General features: G+C 42.7%; 1 protein-coding gene across 6 annotated transcripts in view; it reads right to left on the reverse strand.

Moving 5' to 3' along the window:
• Positions 1-24,505, reverse strand: part of esrrb (estrogen-related receptor beta) — a 67,770-nt gene extending 43,265 nt beyond the window's left edge. The window contains exons 1-3 of one of the 6 annotated variants that reach the window (XM_014210885.2): positions 24,287-24,500; positions 13,990-14,058; positions 1,917-2,326 (exon numbers count right to left, since the gene is read on the reverse strand). In XM_014210885.2, the coding sequence (XP_014066360.1) occupies positions 1,917-2,313 (397 nt within the window). In that variant the 5' untranslated portion in view covers positions 2,314-2,326; positions 13,990-14,058; positions 24,287-24,500. Of the gene's footprint in view, positions 1-1,916; positions 2,327-13,989; positions 14,059-18,497; positions 18,961-24,286 lie in introns of those variants that run through there. The other 5 variants (XM_014210883.1, XM_014210886.1, XM_014210891.2 and 2 more) reach the window with 5 other exon arrangements.
• Between the last annotated feature and the right edge of the window lie 210 nt (positions 24,506-24,715).

Here is a 24,715-nt window from a genome sequence, read left to right on the forward strand (position 1 = left end):
GCGCAGGCTCGATGTACACTCCCTGGATTCTAACCACACGCTCACACATTCTACACTGACAGCAGTGTGTGTGAAGAATGTGAATGGTACTGTATGTGTGTGTATGTGTGTGTGTGTTAGAGTGTCACTCGGTACCGGTGTCCCTTGAATATAGCTTTGTTATTGTTATAGTTCTTTTTATTGTGTTACTATTTTTCCTTTCGTTTATTTACCACATTTTTCTTACTCACTTTTTTTGCGTTGTTGGTTAAGGGCTCGTAAGTAAGCATTTCACGGTAAGGTCTACACCTGTTGCATTTCACGGTAAGGTGAAACCTGTTGTATTTGGCGCATATGACACAAAATTTGATTTGATTGGAAAACGCTAGGCTCCCGTTATTGTAAGGGTGAGAGGTTAGTATGATATTTGTGCGTCTGTAACTTTCTCACTCATCATAATTCAGGATTCATTCTGGATTATCCATAATCATGGTAGTGTCCACATTAATGTAGAAGTGTTTAGAAACATATTCTATTCTTATTTACTATAAAAGTGTCTCCAAAATGGCAAAATGCATTATTTACTATAAATTTCTAATTGGCATAAAATAATATAGTCTCATTATTTTTATTGTGATACTATATCCTTTTTATTTAGCAAATATTTGTCTTACTTTTTTAACTGTGCATTGTTGGGAATGGGTTCGTAAGTAAGCATTTCACTCTAGTCTACACCTGTTGTATTCAGCACATGTGAACAATACAGTTTTATTTTATATTATTTTCATTTGAAACACAACCAAAACAAACAGCTGACTCACAGGCTGGATGTAGTCATTGTGTGGTATGAATATGGGACCAAATACTACACTTTTGACTACTTTAATACATATAAGTGAATTTGTCCCAATACTTTTGTTCCCCTAAAATGGGGGGACTGTGTACAAAAAGGGCTGTAATTTCTAAACGGTACCCTCAAATTAAAGCTGACAGTCTTTAACCTCATAGTCATTATATCAGTTAAAATCCAAAGTGCTGGAGTACAGCGCTAAAACAAACAAAAAAATAATCGCTGTCCCATTACTTTTGGAGCTCACTGTATGTTTGCCTTAATGCATTGTGTGACACTAAATATTAAAATATTTATTTTGCCTCCTGTAGTTTTCATTTAAATTTCTCCCATTCTTACGCAGACTGTCTGAGCTTAGGCAGGGACAGCTGTGCATGTTGAGCAGTGATTTTCCCTGGCTCAATAATATCTCCCTCCGTACCATAGGTCCCACTGATTAATGTAGGACAGAGCACACAGAGAGACACACAGTGGGGGGCCTGTCATTGCCTCTCTAATGGGAACCTGTGATACATCATACCATGCAGATCTGCACTCACGCCCTATTCCACAGGCACTCACACACACACACACACACACACACACACACACACACACAAACACAGGACAGGATATATCAAGCACCTGCTGATGATAACCCCTGATGATGATGTCACGACCACTGCCCCCTACCTACCCAGCAGATGATGTCATCGCGAGCGACGGGCTAGTGGCCTATCCTGTGTGTGGCTGTCCACTGTGGATGCAGCCCCTGTGGACATGTGTTGTCTCATACTGTGCTACACTGCATGTGATTCCCCTCACTATTAATGAAGGTGCCCTGGGTGTCCTAGCAATGCAGGCCATTGGCAGCATAACTGGAGGCACCAGCCTTTCAAACACATACCTTTTCCCAGGGAGATAAAGGGAGATGATTTAGGTCAACAGCTACATTATAAGATGGTAGTTCAGGGCAGTAGGTGATTGTGTTCAGACCACAGAGAGATACAGTACATATTCTAGTGTGTGTTTTATGCTGGAGGAGGAGGAGAGGTTAAACACTGTACTGAGTGTGTTTGTGTGTCTGTGGGGAACGTCAGGGAAATACCTTGTATTGTCCTTTTAAAGAAGGCTTTGCAGGCCTCACATGAGGCCACGCCGTAGTGATACCCAGAGGCTATATCTCCACAGACCAGGCACAGCCTCTTGGGGATGGAGTTCAACATGTATTCGCACTTAATGGGCGAGTCCTCCATGATGTTGCTAGAGCAGTCGTCGTAGCGCTTGCGGCAGGCACCGGGGCCCAGCCCGCCGGGCGTGAACATGGGCGGAGAGTCCAGGCCGTTGGAGTGGCTGTTCATGGCGCTGACATAGCCGCCGCTGGCGTCCGAGTTGCCGCTGGGGCTGTGGTGGCTGACCGTGTCGATGACTGAGGAGGGGCTGGACGGCTCTGTCTTGATGTAGGACCCGCAGCTGGAGGGCAGGTGCCGGTCATCGGCAGCCATTCTATTCAGCAGCCTGGAGAAGGGGGTAAAGGAGAGGGGAGGGTAATTTGCACGGTTTGTCTGACTACAGACATGAACAGCTTCAGATCGACTGGTGCTTCCCACAAAACAAAAATCTATACACATTGTCTAACAATACAATGACAGCTACAGGGAGAAAACGCATCTTTGCACAGTTTGACTGAGGAAAAACTCTGTAGGCTACTGTTCACACAGAGCAAGTCCCTTCACACTCCCACACTCCAAAGAGGACTTACTACATATCAGCTGTTCTCTTTTATTCTGATCCCCCCCATTTATGTTATCCTAACCATCACCATTAACCAGCCAACCAGGTGGGAGGATCCTAAGCGCCTCATTAACCCCACACTCCACCAGCCGTGAGAGAGAGAACACACAGGTGCAATAAACACGCTCAACACTGACCACACTCCTTCTGCTTTAACACAGAAACACAAACACAGCCGACACAGGATGGCACCATGCCTGGGACCCATATTTAAGGCTGGGTTTAAAGAAAGCCAGAGCACAGAGAACTGATCTGGAGCGGTCTCCTTGAGTCAGCAGTCAGGCAAAAATAAACATGATGGCAAAAGGATATTGACTTTGTTCACTGTCTGGTTGATAACAGAATTTCGGAGTACATCTCATCTGATGTTGTGCCTGCCTTGAGTGAAATAAAGTGCAGCCTCTGGCTGTGTTGATACAACACAACTTCAAAACCCCAAAACAGCTCATTGTTCATACGATTTGATTTATGTCTCCTTCCACCACATGTAAAGTGGACTGGGAGAACAGATAAAACAGCACTGCTCTCATCTAATATGGACTTTTCCTGGGTAAACAGAGTGAACTGAGGAGATGGAGTGCTATAAGAGAGGGATAACCTCTAAGTATTCTAAAGGTGGTGTGGACACAATGACGTCAGGGTCGTGGCGGGGTCACACACACACCTCTGCACTAAGCACCACTGACAAGGTGAAAGGTCGTCTGCACTCGCCCACATTCATGAAACTGAGCCTTGCGTGACTTATGCAAATGCAAACACCGGGGTTCCTGGTTGAGTGGCAGCTAGTCAGCCCAGGTTCTGCCTTAACACGTTAGTTATATTAGTATATTGCCAACTAATGGTAACGTTTCCATAGTTTCCATGTCAGTTTCCAATCGGCAGCGCAGAGAAAGGGTAGACACTCTCTACCAGTATGCCTAAACGTCTCTATCAAGATTTATCCATGGCCGGACGTCTCAGACTGCTACAGAGCGCAGAGAGGGAGAGGGAAAGGCCTTTCCATATCCCCATCGGCCAGCCGGAGAAGGGCCAGCCGGGATAGCTGTCTCTCTCTCTGGCTGATTTAATTGTAAGGGTGGGTGATGGTAGGGTTCAGGCCCAGGGGTCAGTGGGTCAACCTTATTTTCTCACCCTGGCTTCCTGGGCCCGTGGAGATGGGGGTCAGTGTGTCAAATTAAATCTCATTCCTGGGTTTTCCCATGTATATTCATTGGAACTCCAGGTGCCCACCACCTCTGAAAATTCACAAAAAGGTTAACTGCTAAAATAAATATTAAAAAATGCCCCCTGTTAAAACTGTTGACCTTGTGGAATAAGCCCTTTGTCTGAACACTCCTGGAACTTTTTTCAATATAGAACGTACACAATATAAAACCCATAACCACCTTTTATACTAGGGATCATGGCACTCAATTTACAGTATTTCTCACAGTAACTATAAAAACAAGTTGGACAATACCTATAAAAAAACATTGAAAGTAAAGCCAAGGAAGTTTGACGTTTTCTTTTCTCTCCGTGTTTTAAGAAATATTTAGTATTTCAAATAGATGACTCTATGTACTCTTAAAAGTAAGAGAAAAATAAGAAAATAGCAAGATAATAAAATAAAAAGCTCCATCTCCTTGATGCTTTTTTAACATACATGTAATGTCTTCGTTTAAATAACTCATGCGGGTTCCATCCACATAAATGAATGAAAGGAGTCTCTATTCATCCGCTTTATGTTCTCTACTTCAGACAGCTCTGTGCACCTGTGTGATAGGACACCTGCACTCGGCTTATTAAAGGCTCTATATTAAAAAGGCAGCACGCCGTTAGATGGCTCTATTTAGCTTTTATTCACAAATTCAGAGTAAGCTTAACCCCAGTTCAAAGGTCACCTCCAGGGTGACACTTAGCATAATTGCATAAGTGTCTAAACTGTTTCCCCTCCAGCTCTATGTGGTCATATATAATACATGTTCTGGCTACAATTCCCTTAACTCATTCCGCAATGACACATTATGCTACTGCTCTGCTTATGTTTTTAACAAGGCTGGTTATATTGATTAATGACATTGAATGAATACTAACCATTTTAACCTAGTGTACATTAATCAAATATTTTCTTAAATTTACAGTAACCATTTGAACCTAGTGTAGATAAATCAAATATTTTCTTAAATGTACAGAAATATTATTCTTCTCAAATGGGACAGGTTCAAATAAAATCTATAAACACTATTAATAATATGGCAAATAAAATATGAACATAAATAATTTGACAGCAGGAATTGTGTTAATAAAAGTACAACATATGGACCAGGTGCTAATTAGGATGTATCCCAGACAGGACATAAAATTAAGAGGTCCACTGAACTGATCAAGACCCAGGTATGTTGTGAAATCCATAGTTATGTCTTCCTCTCAAGTACAGGAAGTGTCCTTCACGTTCTGCTGCTCAGCTGCATACTGGAGGATTGCACGTCAAAGATATCTCTCTCTCTCTCTCTCTCGCCCTTTTCTTCCTCCTTTCTTTCTCTTTGTACCGATCAAAATGCATGCTGAGTGGTGGGTTATGGGCCCACAAAAGCACACTGCGCAGTTTGGTTTTAATCTGATTCCAGCTGGTCCTCCTAACAGCATTTCAGATCAGTAATATCATTCCACTGCTGCTGCCGTGACCAGGATTAGCTGCCCTAATGATCTCCTCTCCAGCTCCTCTATCGCTCTCTGCTCCGCTTCTTCAGGAGGAGAGGGAACTGAGGAGCACCCGTCCTCATGTCTCAGCCCTTCCCTTCTCTGCCTGGGCCTCCGGCAGCATTCTGAACACGGCCTGAACATTCTGAACACTGTCACAGGAACACGACAGAGCCTGGAGAAACTAATTGGGCCAATTTGTAGGTATTCCTACTGTGAGCTCTATGCTGACTTCTGTAGCGTGCTAATGTCTGTACTGTACTTAAGTGTTAAACACATACACGGACAGACACTCAGATGTTCTGTCTCTCTTACTCACATTAGCATTCCCTGTTTCTATGAGCACATTACACAACTCGAGTGCTTATATTAAAAGCTCAACTCAAAATGGGAGAATATGTAAAATGTGTACTCAAACGATTCATCCTGCGACTGAGTTTTATAGCATGATGAGATTATTTAGAATGTTCTTTTCACTCTCTGAGCTGTGGGATGCCAAAAACCTGCTTTGATAGTGTTGGCTAACCTCATCCCAGCCCCCAACCCCTCACCCTAAGCAGATGGGGTGGTGATATCAGATGCCCCAGTAGGGGCAGATCTGCCTGGAGGCCCCTGGGCGATGTCCCTGATAAGCTACTGGCCCCAGAGTCAGCGCAGGAGGAGGAACTCAATTAGCTCCTGACAGACCGTCTCAGCCTCCAGCCACCACCAGAGCCCACTGGCAGCTGCCATGGTGACCTCTCCTCCAGTGGCCACCGCCACCTCTTACCACTCAGCCGACCGCACGGCTGCATGGAGGACGACTCATTTAGGGAGATGGGAGCGAGAGCTGACTGACTGAAACCAGATCACAGGCTGACTGGCTACAATCACTGGAATACACACGTGTCTCCAAACATCATCTTCAGGACGGGACGTTTCTTGAGGGTTTCTGTATTCACATGGGGCCATGGAAATGAAATGGGATAGGGGGTCAGGGCTTGGGGGGGGGTGTATGGGGAACCATGTGAAATATGGAGAATGCCTTTCTATATAACTGGGTCCAGGTTAATAACCCTCGGAGGAATGGGGACAAAAGACATCTGGGACAATTTTGAGTGTGAGTGTGTGTGTGTGTGTGTGTGTGTGTGTGTGTGTGTGTGTGTGTGTGTGTGTGTGTGTGTGTGTGTGTGTGTGTGTGTGTGTGTGTGTGTGTGTGTGTGTGTGTGTGTGTGTGTGTGTGTGAAAGTGAGGAGGGTGAGACGGATCTGAGTAAATGTGAAAGGAGGCAGTGGTTGGTATAGAGGCTAGAGGCACTCCCTACACCTCATAGGGACCCATTTCATCTGGGAGAAACTCCTCATTTGGGATTTTCTCATTCATTAGTCCTGCTCTAAACAGATAGAGGAAGGGCAGTGTGGGTGTAGAGGGGTGGGAGGGAGAGGCCTCTTTGTTAACGGACACGTCGCCTGACAGAGATGTATGATATGCTGTTCTATAGAAGAACACAATAGAGGAATAAGATAGGAGACAGAAAAACAGAAAGCCAAAAAGAGGGGGAGAGGCAGAGCTACAGAAAGAGAGAGAGAGAGAGAGAGAGAGAGAGAGAGAGAGAGAGAGAGAGAGAGAGAGAGAGAGAGAGAGAGAGAGAGAGAGAGAGAGAGAGAGAGACAGGGAGAGAGAGAGAGAGAGAGAGAGAGAGAGAGAGAGAGAGAGAGACAGGGAGAGAGAGAGAGAGAGAGAGAGAGAGAGAGAGAGAAAGAAAGAGAGAGAGAGAGAGAGAGAGAGAGAGAGAGAGAGAGAGAAAGAGAGAGAGAGAGAGAGAGAGAGAGAGAGAGAGAGAGAGAGAGAGAGAGAGAGAGAGAGAGAGAGAGAGAGAGAGAGAGAGAGAGAGAGAGAGAGAAAGAAAGAAAGAGAGAGAGAGAGAGAGAGAGAGAGAGAGAGAGAGAGAGAGAGAAAGAAAGAAAGAAAGAAAGAAAGAAAGAAAGAAAGAAAGAAAGAAAGAAAGAAAGAAAGAAAGAAAGAAAGAAAGAAAGAAAGAAAGAAAGGGAGAAGGAAAGAGAGAGAGGAATGGATGTTTATGCGTGCTTATGGAGAGCAGCGCGGGCCCCAGATCAATAGTCCGTAGGCCAGGGGATGGGTGTACATGGAGCTGGGTGGTGCTGGGTTACCACTGGGGGGACCATGCAGCTCCGTTGCCCGGCCAATTAACTTCTTCCGTCTCCAGCAGAGGATTAAATTTAGCTGCTCCACAGCGATGTCACTGTAGTCTTTATAAAGCCATGAGCTCACCCACTACGACAACATGAGCCACACGCACCAACAGGCCAGCCACAAGATAGTGCTGGCTGCCCAAGAAGATGCAGATCACATCTATTGATCCCCCCCCACCCCTTTCCTTCCTGTTGGAAAGATGCTGGCAGGAAAAACAGGCCCTCTTATGATACAGGCGCTGCTGTTTGTCTGACGTAAACTGTCTGAGTGACACTGGAGAGATCTTATTCTGAAAAGGGCTAAGGATCCTCGGAAAACAAATGGCGGTAGGAAAGATTAGATGAAGATGCCATAACCCTGTTAAGGAGTGGGTTACCAGTTTAAACATTCTTCTACGGCAGTAGAAGAGTTAACACACTACTCTGCATACCCAGCAGAGAAGCTCCCTGTAGAGTAGGACAGCTCATCATCACATGGAGAAAAAAAAAGTAGATCAGTACAACCCTGGCTTGGCACACATTAGGATCCTATAGTGCATCATTTCATCTCAATGTAGGAAGTCTAACGGTGCTCGTTCAGAAAAAGAATCAGCAACTATCAAATCTGTCATCAAGAGCATTAATCGTTGGCAGTGGATGCCTAATACCTAATCATAAAGAATTGTGTAAGACATATCCCACACACATTGTCTAACTGAGCCTTATCAGGCTTTCCATTTCCTGGCCCTAAACCACAGACACAGAGACCTGGCTCCAGCCGTCCCACCACACAATACTGTTCTGGAACCAGCACAGACACACCACCCTGTCTGCCAGGCCAAAGGGCAACTATAACCAGCAAAGGAACAATATGTGTAATATCAAACTGGTCCACACATACATTTCTGGAAATATCGCTAATGAACAGAGCGCATGTCTAGGGTAAAAAGGAACTGCATTGACTCTGCAGTGTGTGTGTATAGACTACAAATAGAGGGAAATATTATTGTAAAGGGTTAAGCCTGTTTAAGGCAGACCAATGTAAATCACAGGTTTAGACACAGTGAGAGTACAGGGGGACAGAGGCAAGGAGCCATGCATGAAATTACTTCATTAATCTTCCTCTGATAGACTGTCTTGTTTAGGGGGAAACTCTACCTGCTTCAAACAAAGAGCCCGTCCTGCCACTACCGTAAATTATCCTCTTCATCAGAGGAAGGGCCAAAAACACACAGACAAATATACAAGGTTAAATTAACCAGGGCAAAATTAGCGAGTTTATCAGTTGTCCAGAACAATTTAACTGCAATCAAATGTGTAAATGTTTATACAGGCTCGCACATTAACAGCACATATACACACGGTTGAGGCCCAAACATGTTGTCAAATATGTGACACTGAAACCATGTGAAATGTTGAACATATATAGTTTGCTGATAATCGACACTGATAAACAAATGTGAAAGAACAAAATACATTTAATATTGTTAATTTCACTAAATGGGTTGTTTGTTTGTGGGGTCATCTTCGAGTCAAACACAAGTACATTTTTGTCTCTCATTTAACGATCAACAATCAACAATGTAATGTAATGTAACTCCTGGTCTTCTTCCAGGGCTACTGTATGTGGTGGTGTGGTAAAATTAAAAAAAAATGCTCGAGGGGGTGTGGTATATGGCCAATATACCACGGCTAAGGGCTGTTCTTACGCATGACGCAACACGGAGTACCTGGATACAGCCCTTAGCTGTGGTTTATTGGCCATATACCACAAACCCCCGAGGTGCCTTATTGCTATTATAAACTGGTTACCAACGTAATTAGAGCAGTAAAAATAAATGTTTGTCATACCCGTGGTATACCTCTGATATACCACGGCTGTCAGCCAAACTCTAACCACCCAGTTTATAAGGTCCTTTAAACCATTATAGAGCCACTCAGGGCCGCTCTCCCAGGACTCTACCTGGTCTCTACCAGGTCTCTCCCAGGACTCTACCTGGTCTCTACCAGGTCTCTCCCAGGTCTCTCCCAGGTCTCTCCCTGGTCTCTCCCAGTTCTCTCCCAGGTCTCTCCCAGGACTCTACCTGGTCTCTACCTGGTCTCTCCCAGGTCTCTCCCAGGTCTCTCCCTGGTCTCTCCCTGGTCTCTCCCTGGTCTCTCCCTGGTCTCTCCCAGATCTCTAGCTGGTCTCTCCCTGGTCTCTCCCTGGTCTCTCCCTGGTCTCTCCCTTGTCTCTCCCAGATCTCTAGCTGGTCTCTCCCTGGTCTCTCCCTGGTCTCTCCCTGGTCTCTCCCTTGTCTCTCCCTGGTCTCTCCCTTGTCTCTACCAGATCTCTAGCTGGTCTCTCCCTGGCCTCTCCCTGGTCTCTACATGGTCTCTCCATAGTCTCTCCCTGGTCTCTCCATGGTCTCTCCATGGTCTCTCCCTGGTCTCTACCTGGTCTCTACCTGGTCTCTCCCAGGTCTCTCCCAGGTCTCTCCCTGGTCTCTCCCTGGTCTCTCCCTGGTCTCTCCCTTGTCTCTCCCAGATCTCTAGCTGGTCTCTCCCTGGTCTCTCCCTGGTCTCTCCCTGGTCTCTCCCTTGTCTCTCCCAGGTCTCTCCCAGGTCTCTCCCTGGTCTCTCCCTGGTCTCTCCCTGGTCTCTCCCTTGTCTCTCCCAGGTCTCTAGCTGGTCTCTCCCTGGTCTCTCCCTGGTCTCTCCCTGGTCTCTCCCTGGTCTCTACCTGGTCTCTCCATGGTCTCTCCATAGTCTCTCCCTGGTCTCTCCCTGGTCTCTACCTGGTCTCTCCCAGGTCTCTCCATGGTCTCTCCATGGTCTCTCCCTGGTCTCTACCTGGTCTCTCCCTGGTCTCTCCCTGGAACCTCCCTGGTCTCTCCCTGGTCTCTACCTGGTCTCTTCCAGGTCTCTCCATGGTCTCTCCATGGTCTCTCCCTGGTCTCTCCCTGGAACCTCCCTGGTCTCTCCCTGGTTCCCACCTCTTTACAGGCTCATCTCCCAAACTCTCCTCTCAATCCCCATAAATAGTGGTGATAATATAAAGGCGGGAAGGTTGGCTGAGTTTCACACTGCGTCCAACATACGCCATTCAGGAATAGTGAAGGGAGGGTACATTTTTGGGCACTGGATACACACATATAAAAGGCCGAGTACACATACATACTGTATACACAAACACACACACACATTCTGTATACACAAACAGAAAAACACACACACACACACATACTATATACACAAACAGAAACACACACACACACACACACACACACACACACACACACACACACACACACACACACACACACACACACACACACACACACACACACACACAGCATACACAAACAGAAACACACACACATACTGTATACACAAACAGAAACACACACACATACTATACACAAACAGAAACACACACACACACACACACACACACACACACACACACACACACACACACACACACACACACACACACACACACACACACACACACACACACACACACACACAGCATACACAAACAGAAACACACACACACATACTGTATACACAAACAGAAACACACACACACACACACACACACACACACACACACACACACACACATACTATACACAAACAGAAACACACACACACACACACACACACACACACACACACACACACACACACACACACACACACACACACACACACACACACACACACACAGCATACACAAACAGAAACACACACACATACTGTATACACAAACAGAAACACACACACACACACATATGCACGAACGCACAACAACATTTACAATTGAAAAACTGTCAGATACTGTATTATGCCATAAGCATATAAAAACACAACATAAAGTATGACTAGCTTAGACCTTCCATAACATATGCAGTAGCCCTTGCCAAGCCATCCATCCTCCCTCTACGTACCCCCTACAACATCATGTACATCCATACCTCTGCTATGACATTCTAGAAATGAAAGCAGAGAGGCTTCTCTCAGGCAGAGAGCGTGATGAATAAAGATTTACATTATAATGCACTCTGGTTTACTGAGACCCTCACGGGTCAGCACAGCACAGAGAGAGGGACAAAATGCCTATATAATGTACTTTGATTTAAGTAGAGAAGATAGCACCTTGACATTGAATAAAAACAAAGAAATGAACTAGACGTGGTAACCTTCCTAAAAGACAGAACCCAGAAAAAGAACACAGTGTGAAAAATACACAATATCCAGAAATCTCATTACCCAATGTTTTAGCACTAATATTCTAAAACTCTAAATTGACAATTTAAGTGAAAACAAAAACAAAAATATTCCCATCCATTTTGTAAAATGACTGCAAAACATATTGACATGGGCCCTATGAAATAAACATCAATAAATATTCCCAGTCACCACAGTGAAACTAGGTCCGCATACTGAGGCAGCGAGTGGCCAGTCGTCAGCCTGCATGCTAGGATGTTAATGGTTGGTGATCGGCCAGTCAGAAGTACCGGCCCCAGGGCAGGCAAACAGGGCAGTTCTCTCTCTCTCTCTGGGAGAGACAAATGCACAACGCAACAGCAGGGATCTGACAAGTATGTATGTACACACACTACATTTTCACACCCTTTATTTTAACTCCTGAACTTGTAACTTTAGTGTCGCTCCTCTTCCAAGCTCATTTATGCTCTTGTTCAGACAGTCCTACAACTTGTCATCAGAACCTCCTACAATACTCCATGCCATCAGTCTTCCTGGGTGGGAAGGACAGAACAGGGCAGAGTAGAGCAGAGTAGGGCAAAGAAGAACGATGAGGCAAATGGCTCTTAGTCTAACAGCTGTTATGGCTGCAATGCCTGGGAGGGCTGGGCGGCAAAGGCCGTGTACAGTCAGTCCGTCCATACTTGGTTAAGCTGTCAGTAAGAATCAGAGCTGCTATTGTGACGGACGGTTTCAATATTGATTTCATAAATAAACAGAGCTAACCATCGATCCTAATGTTATTTTGCATTTCAATTACTGCTCAGAAACATAACCTTCAAAGGACTGGCCGCTCAATACCAATAACATTCACTGATAAACGCCCGCATAGAAACCCACTCCACGTCACGCTTTTAACCAAGTGTAAATTAGCGGACTTAGCATTTTCCCTCCATTACATTTAAGACAGAGCGTATCGAAAAGCTGCAGAATTATTGTTCAGTCTCGCGTCCATTGGGCGGCAAAAAAGACGCAAATACAGACAGAGAGAGGAATGAATGAAAACAGACAGATGACGAGATGAGTAACGCACCAAAGAAAGAGCTTCAATGATTAAACTATAAATGGTTAATCACAATCTCACCATATATTTAATTGTAATAAACCTGTAGTTACAGCTGTTTGCCACATTGTGTCAGAAAGAAAAAAAACTGGTGTACCGATGCTCTGAAATCGTATATATATTCTCATGAGAACTAGTAAAGTGTGTATTATAATACTCATAATGCAGGTATTATGTTTGTGTGTGTGTGTGTGTGTGTGTGTGTGTGTGTGTGTGTGTGTGTGTGTGTGTGTGTGTGTGTGTGTGTGTGTGTGTGTGTGTGTGCGTGTAAATCAAGAGGAGCCTTTCAGTGTTGGAGCAACAGGAAGAAGTGCTGACTCACCGTGTCAGTGATAGCACTTCGCTGCCACAAGGGCGTGAGAGTAGCCCACGTAGCCAGGCTAGCATTATCCTCCTAGACTAATGGATCTGGTTATTTTTTAAAAGATTCTCACGCTGCTGTGAAGGTTACCGTGGACAAAATTAGGAGGGACTTGTGGTGGCGTTTGGTGTTTTTTTTGCGGGTGGATGTCATGAAACGGTCAAAATGAGACGTAGCTCATCACAGAAAAGACTAGAAAGGCCAAACACTACATGAGCTCATATGAGTCATGGTATCAAAAATAAAGCTGTAATTTTAGAGCGTTAACAAAGGGTGCTAAATACTAATGGGACAATTATCTAGGTGTTCTGAGAGAAACTACACACACTTCAACCAAACAAATTAAAATGAAAATCGTCAAAGAAACATCACAGAAACAGAAATGGAAGTCCACCTACTTCAGACATTTTTTATGAATTTGTATCATCTTCGTTATGTATTTTACAAGCAATGAGTAAGCATCTCCAGAGGCCCTAGTTTAGATCAGGTATATAGCAGATAAGGTGTAGCAGATGTGCGCAGTTCATTCTGTTTGAGTCTCAATACTCTGTGTCCTAATATTCTGTCCCGCCTAGTTAGCTGGGGAATAAGGATGCATGAAGGACAAGAACGGGGAAGAGTGACACTGCATGTTAACGTGGAAGAGAAGGGGTGTGAAGAGCTTCCTTTAAAAAGCAGGTGCAAGTAGCCAACAATTATAAACACACAGAAAAACAGAATGGAGAACAGGGAGGGTAAATCCACTCTGCATCCCTAAACGCCCTGGGGGCTGGGGGCAGTACCCCCCACCCTCCCTTAACAGCCAGATCTGAGTGACAGGTTTACAGTGAAAGAAATGATACTCATATGCAGAGCTTACCAGAAATGAGAAGGCTCCAGTGTGGCCAGTGGACTGAGTAATCGCCCTAATGAATTGGACAACGAAGCCCTGTTGGTACAAGGAGATGCATTTAGAATTGTGTGACAAATGTAATTTAAAACATTAGGTTTTTCTTAAAAGACACGTTTCCCCCGACACCTCCCCTTAAGTGCAGAGGGAGAGAGGCAGGAGGAAGGTTGGAGCGGGCCGGGGGAACAGCAGTGGTCACCGGGCTGGCTGGGGCTGGCTGGCTGTCTGCGGTGGCCACAGCGACCACAGGCTCCTAGCTCTTAGCGGGTTGGCCGTTCTCGGCCAGGAGCCTCTTCTGGTAATGTATTCTGAAACCAAATTACCGTAAACTGATCCCATCTGGATAGTGTCTGTGCAGGGCTGCTTTGGTTACCCGGCACTGCCTCTACCCCACGATAGCATCTCCATGAAGACAGCAAAAATCTGATTAACCCAATAACACTGAAACACTTGGTCAAAGACCAAAGAGCTTTTAACTTAAGATACACTAATGCAATTCCCTTGCCTTGTTCTCTGAAACCTAATCAGAATAAAGAGAGAAGGGACAAGAAGGAACGTTAGAGATGGGTATTTTACTGAGCCTAATGTAGCAACCTGGATCGGATTAATCGCTATGTGGTAAGTTTTGCTTTTGTGAAAATTCATCCGAAAGCTCTCATTCCCTAAATGGAAAATGGACATGTAGAATATGGCTGGGAGGAGCAGTGAGGGTGTTGATGGAACATTAAGGGATGGAAAGGAGTCCTGTCTCAATCGGCTGCCTGCCGCTCAGAGTGTGTTTGCTAGCGAGACCAGATGAACTCAAACTGACAATCCTCAGCATTGGCTGATTTCTGAGCGGCGCTGAAACAGCCAGAGCAATAGGAGAGCAACAATAAGCCTGTCTGACTGCCATATGTTACCTCCTGCGGTCTGAGCCAAGAGAGACTTCAACTTAAACGAATCAAGTGCTGTGAATTACGGCTTACTATCCACACCAATCTTGCTATACGTAGCTTACTATGCATCCCAATCGAGAAGGGAGAATAAATATAGAGAAAACTTGAAGCTGTGGAGAGAGGTATCTTAAAGGACATATCACGTCATATCTACTATTGCTCTTTTTGAGGTAAAATGTTTTTGGGTGACAAATTCAAACGAGCAGTAATACTAGGCTATACATACTTCTCTATATTGTCTGAAATAAAAATCTGTCACTGTCTCAATCCTATTCCTACAGTAGTAGGCAGTCATTCAGGCACCCAGGTCAATCTATAGAGTAGCATAATAATACACTGCTTCCACATCACTGCTCTGGTTCTGCTAATTACACGGTGCACAAACGTCCCAGTAATCCCAACAACCAAGCACCGGAGACACACACCACGCCACACCACGCCACGCTGGGGGCTGAAAATACTGCTGTCCACAGACCAAGCAGATGGACTACTAGTGAACAGATAACAACACACTGGAAGCTCAATGCAAATATGTCCTATAATGAACAACACTGTTAGTATGAAAAGCAAAGACAAAATTTGTGGCATTAGCAATAATTGTATAGATGTTGACCGAAGTTGTTTTCATTAGAAAGTCCTGAATCTTTTGCACGATGCTTCTACTTTAGGATTAACTGCTATGTAAAATGAATATCTAAAGAAATATTTATTAAAATGATTTAAAATCAAATCAATCAAATAAAACTTAAGAGGATGATAAATAGTGTTAGATAAATATCTAAATTAATTCAATGTGATTTATGAAAAAGATAACAGCTTACTGATTTATGCATAAAAAAAATCTTAAACTGATTTATGTTTGAGATATTGCCAACCATTGCATGTCAAAACATCTACTGTTTGTAATTACCTCTACACATGACTAAAGCCGTAATAAGTGTTTTGTTTCCTAATGTCATTTTTACATGCACATATGTCTGATACCTATATCATAGAAAACAATAATTATGTCAAACCTATAATTAAATATGGAGTTATATATTTCATTTACAGGCATGACCTTTTCTATATCACAGAAGAGAAGGAAACACACGCTGTCTCTACTTCATATGTGATGTAAAATAAAACATGTAAAATACAGTCAGCATTTTGAATGCCAACAACCCCTTGCAGTTATATTATCTGGGTACATTTCTAATGACAATTGATTGTCTTATAAATGTTACATAAATGGAAGAGTGTTTTAACACAATACTGAGAGAAATTAATATTTGTATCTAGGAATCTTATTATACTGTGTGTATATGTTATATGTATACTGTGTGTAAATGTTATATTACATGCAATAAATAAATTATTCTGCATAATCTACTTGTATTATGAAAGCAAACAAAGTAAAGCTTTGCCTAATTTAACCACTAACACTACTTTACTGTTGTACATTGTGTTCACATTTCCAATAAAACCCTAAATCATTATATTGCACATTTCTGTTGAAATTACACTCTTGCTACAATAATCTTCAATTCAACTTTCCCTATAGGAAATATAATGTCAGTCAATTGTAAATAGACTGCATATAATCATTTCATTTCTGCACCTCATATTGGCTACAGTGCTTATAGTGAATCACCACCAAACTAGGTTAGATTGCCAGTTGTTAACAATTGGAAGAAAATCATAAAAATATATTCATGACAGACACATTTTGAGGAGGAAAATGGCATTTTAAAGGTCTTTGAGTGTTAAAAAACTCAGTAAACTGACTATGTAAACGTCAATACAATTCAATTGATCTTAAATATGTCTCAGTAGTTATTATATAGTTATTGTATATTATGATGAGCATGTTTATGTTACTTTGACCCTTTTCCACTGAGGTGTATCTAAAAGGCAGAGTTGTATAAAACCTCTGTAAAAAAGATTAGGTAAAACAAAGGAGATTATAACAGTGTACCTAAAGAGTTAATGAGTTTACTAGGAAATGTGGCTTTTCTCTCTCTGAGCAGTCATGGTTAAAACTCAAACTAGAGTTCTTGAAAACAAGTGAGTGAATCCTTAGGCTTTCAGAACAATTCAACCATTTTCCTCTTTTGCATTACATCCCATTGATAATGTCTGTGCTTGTATTGCTTTGAAATTCTGTACATGAAAATCTACACTTCTCAACTACTTCAATTTATTCATTTCTATCGTATAAATCTTTCAGCAGACGTGCACGGTGCCTTTTTAAAAAATCATAATGCAGCTACAACAACAGACACATTTAGCTGATTAGATTGTTATGTGGAAAGAGTTATGGGTTGAAATAATGACTGTCTTGAATACTACATGAGGGTTTCACAGCAAGTAGAAATAATTTAATCAACAGCACATGATAATGCTTACAGACCTTACAAATTAAAAGATTGTCACCGCTGAATGAAATATTGGGCATTAAATGCATATTCGCAAAAGAAAATATCACAACTTCAAATAACAGACATCTGTCCTATAAATTGATATTAAAACACACATATATAGATATCTAGCTGTTGTATTTTTACAACACTTTCTAAAGCAGATAAACAGGACTGGATATACTTTCCTAGGTTTTTTTCAGGTAATAATAGCAGTAAGCTCCTCAAATGTACTGAACAGTACATGCTATAACATAAAACGACCTCCTACATGTCAACAAGAAATTCATGTATAAAAGCAGAACTGCATTTAGATATAACAGGTTACTTTGAGTAAACCCACAGCTAGCGAGGGCTTCTTAGACAGACAGCCTGGCATCCTGCTGCCTGCCTGGGATGGAGCTGCCTGATCACTGGGGTTACAGGGTCCTTTCACATGTTTTCCCCCCCAGACGTACAAATATTGCAGCGTGTAAATTCATCCTCCCAATTCCATGAATTCACTTTAATCTAATCACCTTAAATGTATTCTGATTCTGCCAGGGTGGCCGTCCGGCCAGGACAGGGACAGAGAACAAAGCCATCCTAGAACAAGCTGCTAACCCAACAGGACACGTTCCCTCTATTCTTTAGGAAAAACATACGCACGTTGCAATCAGCCACTCTTAATTGATCGGGCCATGCTCTTAATGAAATGTGCACAAAGTGACACACGGCGAACAATGTGTACTCTCTCCCTATTGAACACAACCACAGACACCTGCCCTGTTGCTTTAGGATATCACAGGCAGGAGACAGTCCTGTACGAATTAACAGCCCTTCAAAACATATGTATAGAGAGAGAGAAAGAGTCAGATAGTGCATATTAGTGTGTATCTCTGTGTGTGTATGTGTGTGTGAGTGTGTGTGTGAGCAAGAGAGCCAGGAAAAAGCGCAGTGCATCTTTACTATAGCAGTAAAAAGTTCAGCGCCACGATTGTCAGGACCTTTGTAACGGAAACAAATGCAGGCACTTCTACAAGAAAACACAAAGAGAAAGAAGGAGAGAGGAGAAAGAAAGATTGCAACAGGGGAAAAATGCTATATCCAACATCACAAAAGAAGAGTATGTTAAAAGGAAGGATGAAAGAAGGAAATGCACCTACTGGTTATGATAGCTGAGAGGGTCTGGCAGACAAAGTTCTGAAATGTCCATCAGTCCAGTTTTAGCATTCCAGGAATGAGAAGAGGAAGAGGAAATAGGAAACAATTGAGACCCGCTTCTCTCCCAAAATGACAGCACAGCGCCCTCAGAGAGAACGGTGAAAAGCCCCTCCAGCACTACTCCCCCCAGCCTGCACAGGTATGCTTCTGATTGTGTGTGTGTGAGTTTGTGTGTAAGAGAGTGTGTGTCTCTGTCTGTATGTGTGTGTGGTTGTGTGTGTCAGTGCGTATATGAGAGAGAGAGAGAGAGAGCGAGGAGTGGGAGAGAGAGAGAGAGGGAGCGAGAGAGAGAGGTAAAAGGGGGGTGAGAGAGAGAGAGAGAGAGAGCGCGAGAGAAGCGCTGGCAGCGGCGGATGAGCGCTAAGATGGAGAGAGCATGAGAGAGGGAGCGAGAGGAATGACTCTTTCCATGGTCAGGATAGGGCTCTTTAAGACTCAAGGGCTTGATGAATATGGAACAGCTGCTGTTGGCTGGCTCCGAGGGGCAGGACTTAAAGCGACAGAGGGACCAGCAGAGCATGAGGGAGGAGGGAACCACACGCTCGATACCTAGCTCGCTCAATCGTGCACTCCGCTACACACAAACACACGCATACTCACACATACACACACACAAAGCCACTGTCATTCAAACAGGCAGATAAATAGACTTTACATTAGAACATGCATATGCAAATAAAAGAGCTCACACTACACACTAAAACAAGTTGAAAAATACACCAACAAAAATATGACTACTAGAATCTCACATGCTGTATGAACGTTTAAAATAAAGAATAAATAAATGAGTGTGTGGACATGCCCTATTGATGTTGAAATATCAAATCAAATCAACAACAAAAATTGTCACATGCGCCGAATACAACAGGTGTAGGTAGACCTTACAGTGAAATGCTTACTTACAAGCCCTTAACCAACAATACAGTTTAAAGAAAAATACCTAAAAAGAAGTAAGAAATAAAAGTAAATAATTATAGAGCAGCAGTAAAATAACAATAGCGAGGCTATATACAGGGGTTACCGGTACAGAGTCAATGTACCCTTGAGCCCACTGAATCTCAATTAGTTAGGGAAACAGCAAAACATACTGTATATTCTAAAACAAACATCATTATTATTGATTGATTCAATTCAACCTTTACTTTTCAGCTTCACAAAAATAAAGCTTTTATAAAAAGTTGAATAGCTAACAATTATTTTTTTGTTGTTGCAAAAAGGTGGTATCATAATTGTTATGCATATTCTTTTGAATGTGCTGAAACTTCACAGGGACTATTTATGACCATACAGTATATATATTTTTAACAAAACATTTTTGCACAAGAATGACAAGAGTCCATCAGCAATTTATTTGTTTTAATTTTTTTACATACAACCACAATAAAACAACACAGCAACACAATGCTGCACAATGCAGCAACACAAATTACTCATTAAACAATCTTATTAAAAACTGTTTCCAACTAACAGCAGTAGTGGCTTTTCAGTTTCCCAGAGACATTTCTGCAGAAGTATCACCAAAACAGATGTGTTTTGATTCAGAACAAGTCAAAAAGCGCACTAACAGAAAACTGAAACAACAGCACAGACAACTGGAACTTAAGTACTTGCAATAGAAAACAACTTTGGAACCATTGAGGAAAGTAAATCCATTTATTGAGTTGCGCGTGGCCATTTGCACTTGGTGTTACATGTGAAGGACTATTGTGGACCTTTCACCAGCTGTGAGAGATGATCCCAAGCCAGAACTCAAACTCTGAGAGCCCATCAGCTTCTAAAGCAGTGGAAAATCCAGCCCTGTCTTCTCTGACCTCCGTTTAAAACCGCCTGTGTTTCACTGTTGGTCAAGCCCAGGAAGAATGTGGAGAATGCAGATAGCATTTCACAGTCAATGAGGGTCTTCATGTTACTGTATCCCCATATTATAAGAGCACAGCTTAACATGGCATCTTAAAGGAGAAAAGAGCGGTCCGACAATGGCTGACACTGCTGGGATGAATAAAATAGAAACAGTAGACCTCACTCCTATTTCATAAGCTCTTCTTGAATAAAGAAAGTTCAACGATGGTGGCCAGCAGCTTACTTTTCATAGTTGCTTTAATAATTTGATAATTGAAGAGTCGACCACTTGGGGAAGTGAGTACAATTTCTACCAATAGGGTACAGAACGAGAGCAGGTGGGAAACTTATCTCTCCCTACTGTGGTACAGTAACAGTATATCTGTAATAAAATAGGACTGCCCCATAACTACATGTTGGTATTCCAGCTTGACAAATAATCCAGTTCTATTCATCGGCTCTTTCCATAATCGATGCAAAAACATCACACAGTCGCTATTGATCAACGCAGGACTTGATCAACACTAGCATATTTCACGCATCATGTCCAAATCAAACAAAAGTATCTAGAATTGACTGTGAAGCTTAACAAAGTCACTTATGGATGATTTGAACATGATGGACAAAAAATGCTAATATTGGTCCCATGACTTGAATGGGATTTGTGCCACAAATGCTAAAATGTTAGCATTTAGAAACAGTACCAGGGAAACTAAACCAAAGCATGGATTGCTGTCACACCTTGTCCATATACTGCTTACAGGGTAAGGAAACCATTGTGTAATTTGGGGGAGCTATCCCTGGGCTCCCGACTGGTGCAGTGGTCTAAGGCACTGCATCTCAGTGCAAGATGTGTCACTGCAGTACCTGGTTCAAATCCAGGCTGCCTCACATCTGGCTGTGATTGGGATTCCTGTTGTCTGGGTTTGGCTGGGGAAAGCCGTCATTGTAAATAAGAATTTGTTCTTAACTGACTTGCCTTGTTAAATAAAGCAGCACACATTAAAACATATAGTCTTTCTTAAAGACACAAAATGACTAACAGTACCCCAAAGAACTCTATTTCCACATCTAAGTCAATGATTGACATGGCTGCTACTATAAGACACAATATACAATCCAAAAGTGTATATGTGAATTAATGAATAAATGTTTGCTGAAGTTGCAACAACCCTGACTGAATATGCCAATGGAGTAATAAGAAATATCCAGACCAAATCAAGATTACATGTTTTCTTCAAAACAAAGTGCTACCCAATTTCCTTGACCCAGATACAACCCTGCAGAAACATGGTGAAAATTACAGACAATGCTGACAAGGGATTTCATGAATAAGCATATGTAAAAAATGACTATATATTATCAAAGAGCTGTAAACTACTGTAAGCTACAGCTGTAAGCTGCTAGCTACTACAACAACATGCTTTGGCATTTGCTAAAGGCATCAACATCAAGCATTGTATTCAATGGATGATTGATGTCTTAGATATTCTGAAACAGATTTTTTTTTTTATCCATCTGATTTGGTTAAAGGGACGGGAGCAATCCCTTTGGAATGCATATGAAAATGGCTGGGTCAGTGCTGGAATCCTCAATACATTTTTTTTTAAAGTTTAAAAACACACACACACACACACACACACACACACACACACACACACACACACACACACACACACACACACACACACACACACACACACACACACACACACACACAGGGGTTTTAGTGACTGGGATCATTTACAGGGTTACATATTCATGTTCATATGCCAAGATCATCCTTATTCATTGCGTGCCTAGCACAGTTGATAATGCCCAACATTTACAAGCTGCATGCATATCAGAGAATGAGATGATGTAATATAATAGAGAAATATTACACTTCCCTTCCAGATGACATTGGCCAGACTGTTGTAGTGTAAGCTCAGTTATAAAAGTTATGTTGTTCATAATACCTTCTTATCGGGTGTGTTATGAAACCTTCCCTTATCGCAATAGTGGCAGCTGATTTAACAGGGAGAATCGGATGCAAAAAAGAGAAGAGACCCGCTCGATGAATTGCGCACACTTGATCACTCTTAGGAGAGCAAATGTGGAAGCAGAGTTATGACAGAAAGTAACACAGCACGCACAATTCATGTCATACAAGACTTTAGGCTAGTGTTACATTCACAGAGCTCCCTTATTTCATTGCACACCGAGAACCAAAGAGGAATTGGTACTCTGCAAATCTGATATAGAGGCTTCAATTTAGACGATAAATACATATTCGATAAGAATAACAACATGTTGAAGCAGTGTGTGTGTGTGCGTGTATGTGTGTATTTGTATGTATGTGTGTGTGTGTGTGTGTGTGTGTGTGCGTGTGTGTGTGTATGTATGTGTGTGTGTGTGTGTGCGTGTGTGCGTGTGTGCGTGTGTGTGTCACCACACAATTATGAAGTACTAAAATATGCATTGTGTCCATTTCATCTAACCTAGGCTTCTGGTTTCAAAGTAGCTAGAATTTGAGTTTCTCAACGATTTCATCTGTCTCAAAATTATGGATACAGGGGCTGTTATATGAATTGAAGAATAGGACACACTGCATAGGCCCAAATGTTTGTAATTTCGAAAAGGCAATAAATAACAATAGTATGCTAACCTGGTCCCCAGGCTAAGCATGGGCCTAAGTTTTTGGTCAAATTTGACCAATAGTAGCCTAGAAAACATTCAGTAAAGTATTATGGTCTTATACATCTGGTATTCAAGATGGTAACAAGAGAGCAGTGCAGTAAACGTGGGAGAAAAGTAGAAGGGCCTTGCTTCCCGAGATTCACTGGCACGAGAATTGTACTCCCGCAGAGTGAATTTTGATAATTATTTACTGGTCAATTGCACACATGGTCCAACCAAAATTTGACCTCCACCTTAAACCCAACAACCTGAAAGACACACAGGATTTGGAGAGATGTGGGGTACTGCCACACTGGGTGCCGTGGGGGGAGGTTAAGTGCCTGTTCAAGGGATCAACGGCAGGCAATGGTATCACTCCAGTTGCCAGCTCACTTCCCACCAGATTTTTCCCGGGACCCGGGATTCGAACTGACGACCCTCCAGCTCGCCTCTCTACCCGCTAGGCTACGTGCCGAACAACTCCAAGATGCATTAGTCACAACTTAACTCACTCAACACTGGACCGAGTGATGTTATGAAGGTAATGTTACCGATGAATAGCTACGACATGGGACAGCAATTGTGTTGACCGTTTGGCTTTAGCGGAAGTCCTCCCCTCTCTCTGTATCTCTCTCACATCATGTTTCTGTTTTTCATTTTGCCTATGAGGCGCGTGCGACGCACTTCAAGTTGATTTACATTTCAGCTCCATTGATTAACAGTCCTTCATTAAAACAGGCAGCCATCATCATGGCTCTCTGATTCAGAGCCACAATCAATACAAAAAGAAAATCATTAAGAAAAAAAGAAACGGATAAAAGAGTGCATGTTGAACTTGTCCATAGTTATGAAACATTGAATATAGCGGGGTTATTATTAAAACGTTGCGTTGGGTTTGAGGCTGCTATTTTGCAAGTGTGCAAACTACATGCATTAGAGTTGCCAACCGGGACTGAACTAAGCTTCAGCCTAATCAATAACAACAGCACTTCACATCAGTAACATAGTGAAATATGCACTTTTAAAAAGTTGCATGAAATAACACACACACACTAACTTCCATCAAAATACAAAACTTAATTTGTGACCATCTATCTTTCAAAATATTTGAATCAACCTTTAACTCAGTGGCTAATAATGAAGTTTTACAAACTGCCAACTTGTAAATAGCTACAGAAAAGTGGGCCCATGATAATAAATGGAAGAGAAAAGTGGTTGAGAATACTCTACCTTACACAGACAGGTCATATCAAATCCCCAGGGGCTACTGCGTAGGAGTGGTGTCTTCAATAGCGTAATAGCGGCTCTTTCCCTATGATTGTGAATGTGCAGTTTTAGTCATGTAGGCAGCTATCAACTCCTCCTCCAGCCTTTGCCCTCTCAGTCCATCCCCTGCGGCGACACCAAAATTGTTGCAGAGACCTAGGTAGGTGCCTATACAGCTGTTTGAAGCCACTACTGACCTTTACTGCTACAGTTACGGAGAAAAAGTCGGGGATAATTTGGATAACTGCCACTGAATATTTGCCCTCTCTCCCCCCTCCCCCTCGGGGTCCATAACAGCAACGTGTGCCCCTGGGTTAGTGTGCATCTTCACCAAGAAAACAGCAGTGACAGTTGACACTCGGTGCAAATCTTGAATACCACAGTAGTTCTGGA

The sequence above is a fragment of the Salmo salar genome, chromosome ssa09, assembly GCF_905237065.1.
Source record: "Salmo salar chromosome ssa09, Ssal_v3.1, whole genome shotgun sequence".
In the NCBI taxonomy this organism is placed as follows: Eukaryota; Metazoa; Chordata; class Actinopteri; order Salmoniformes; family Salmonidae; genus Salmo; species Salmo salar.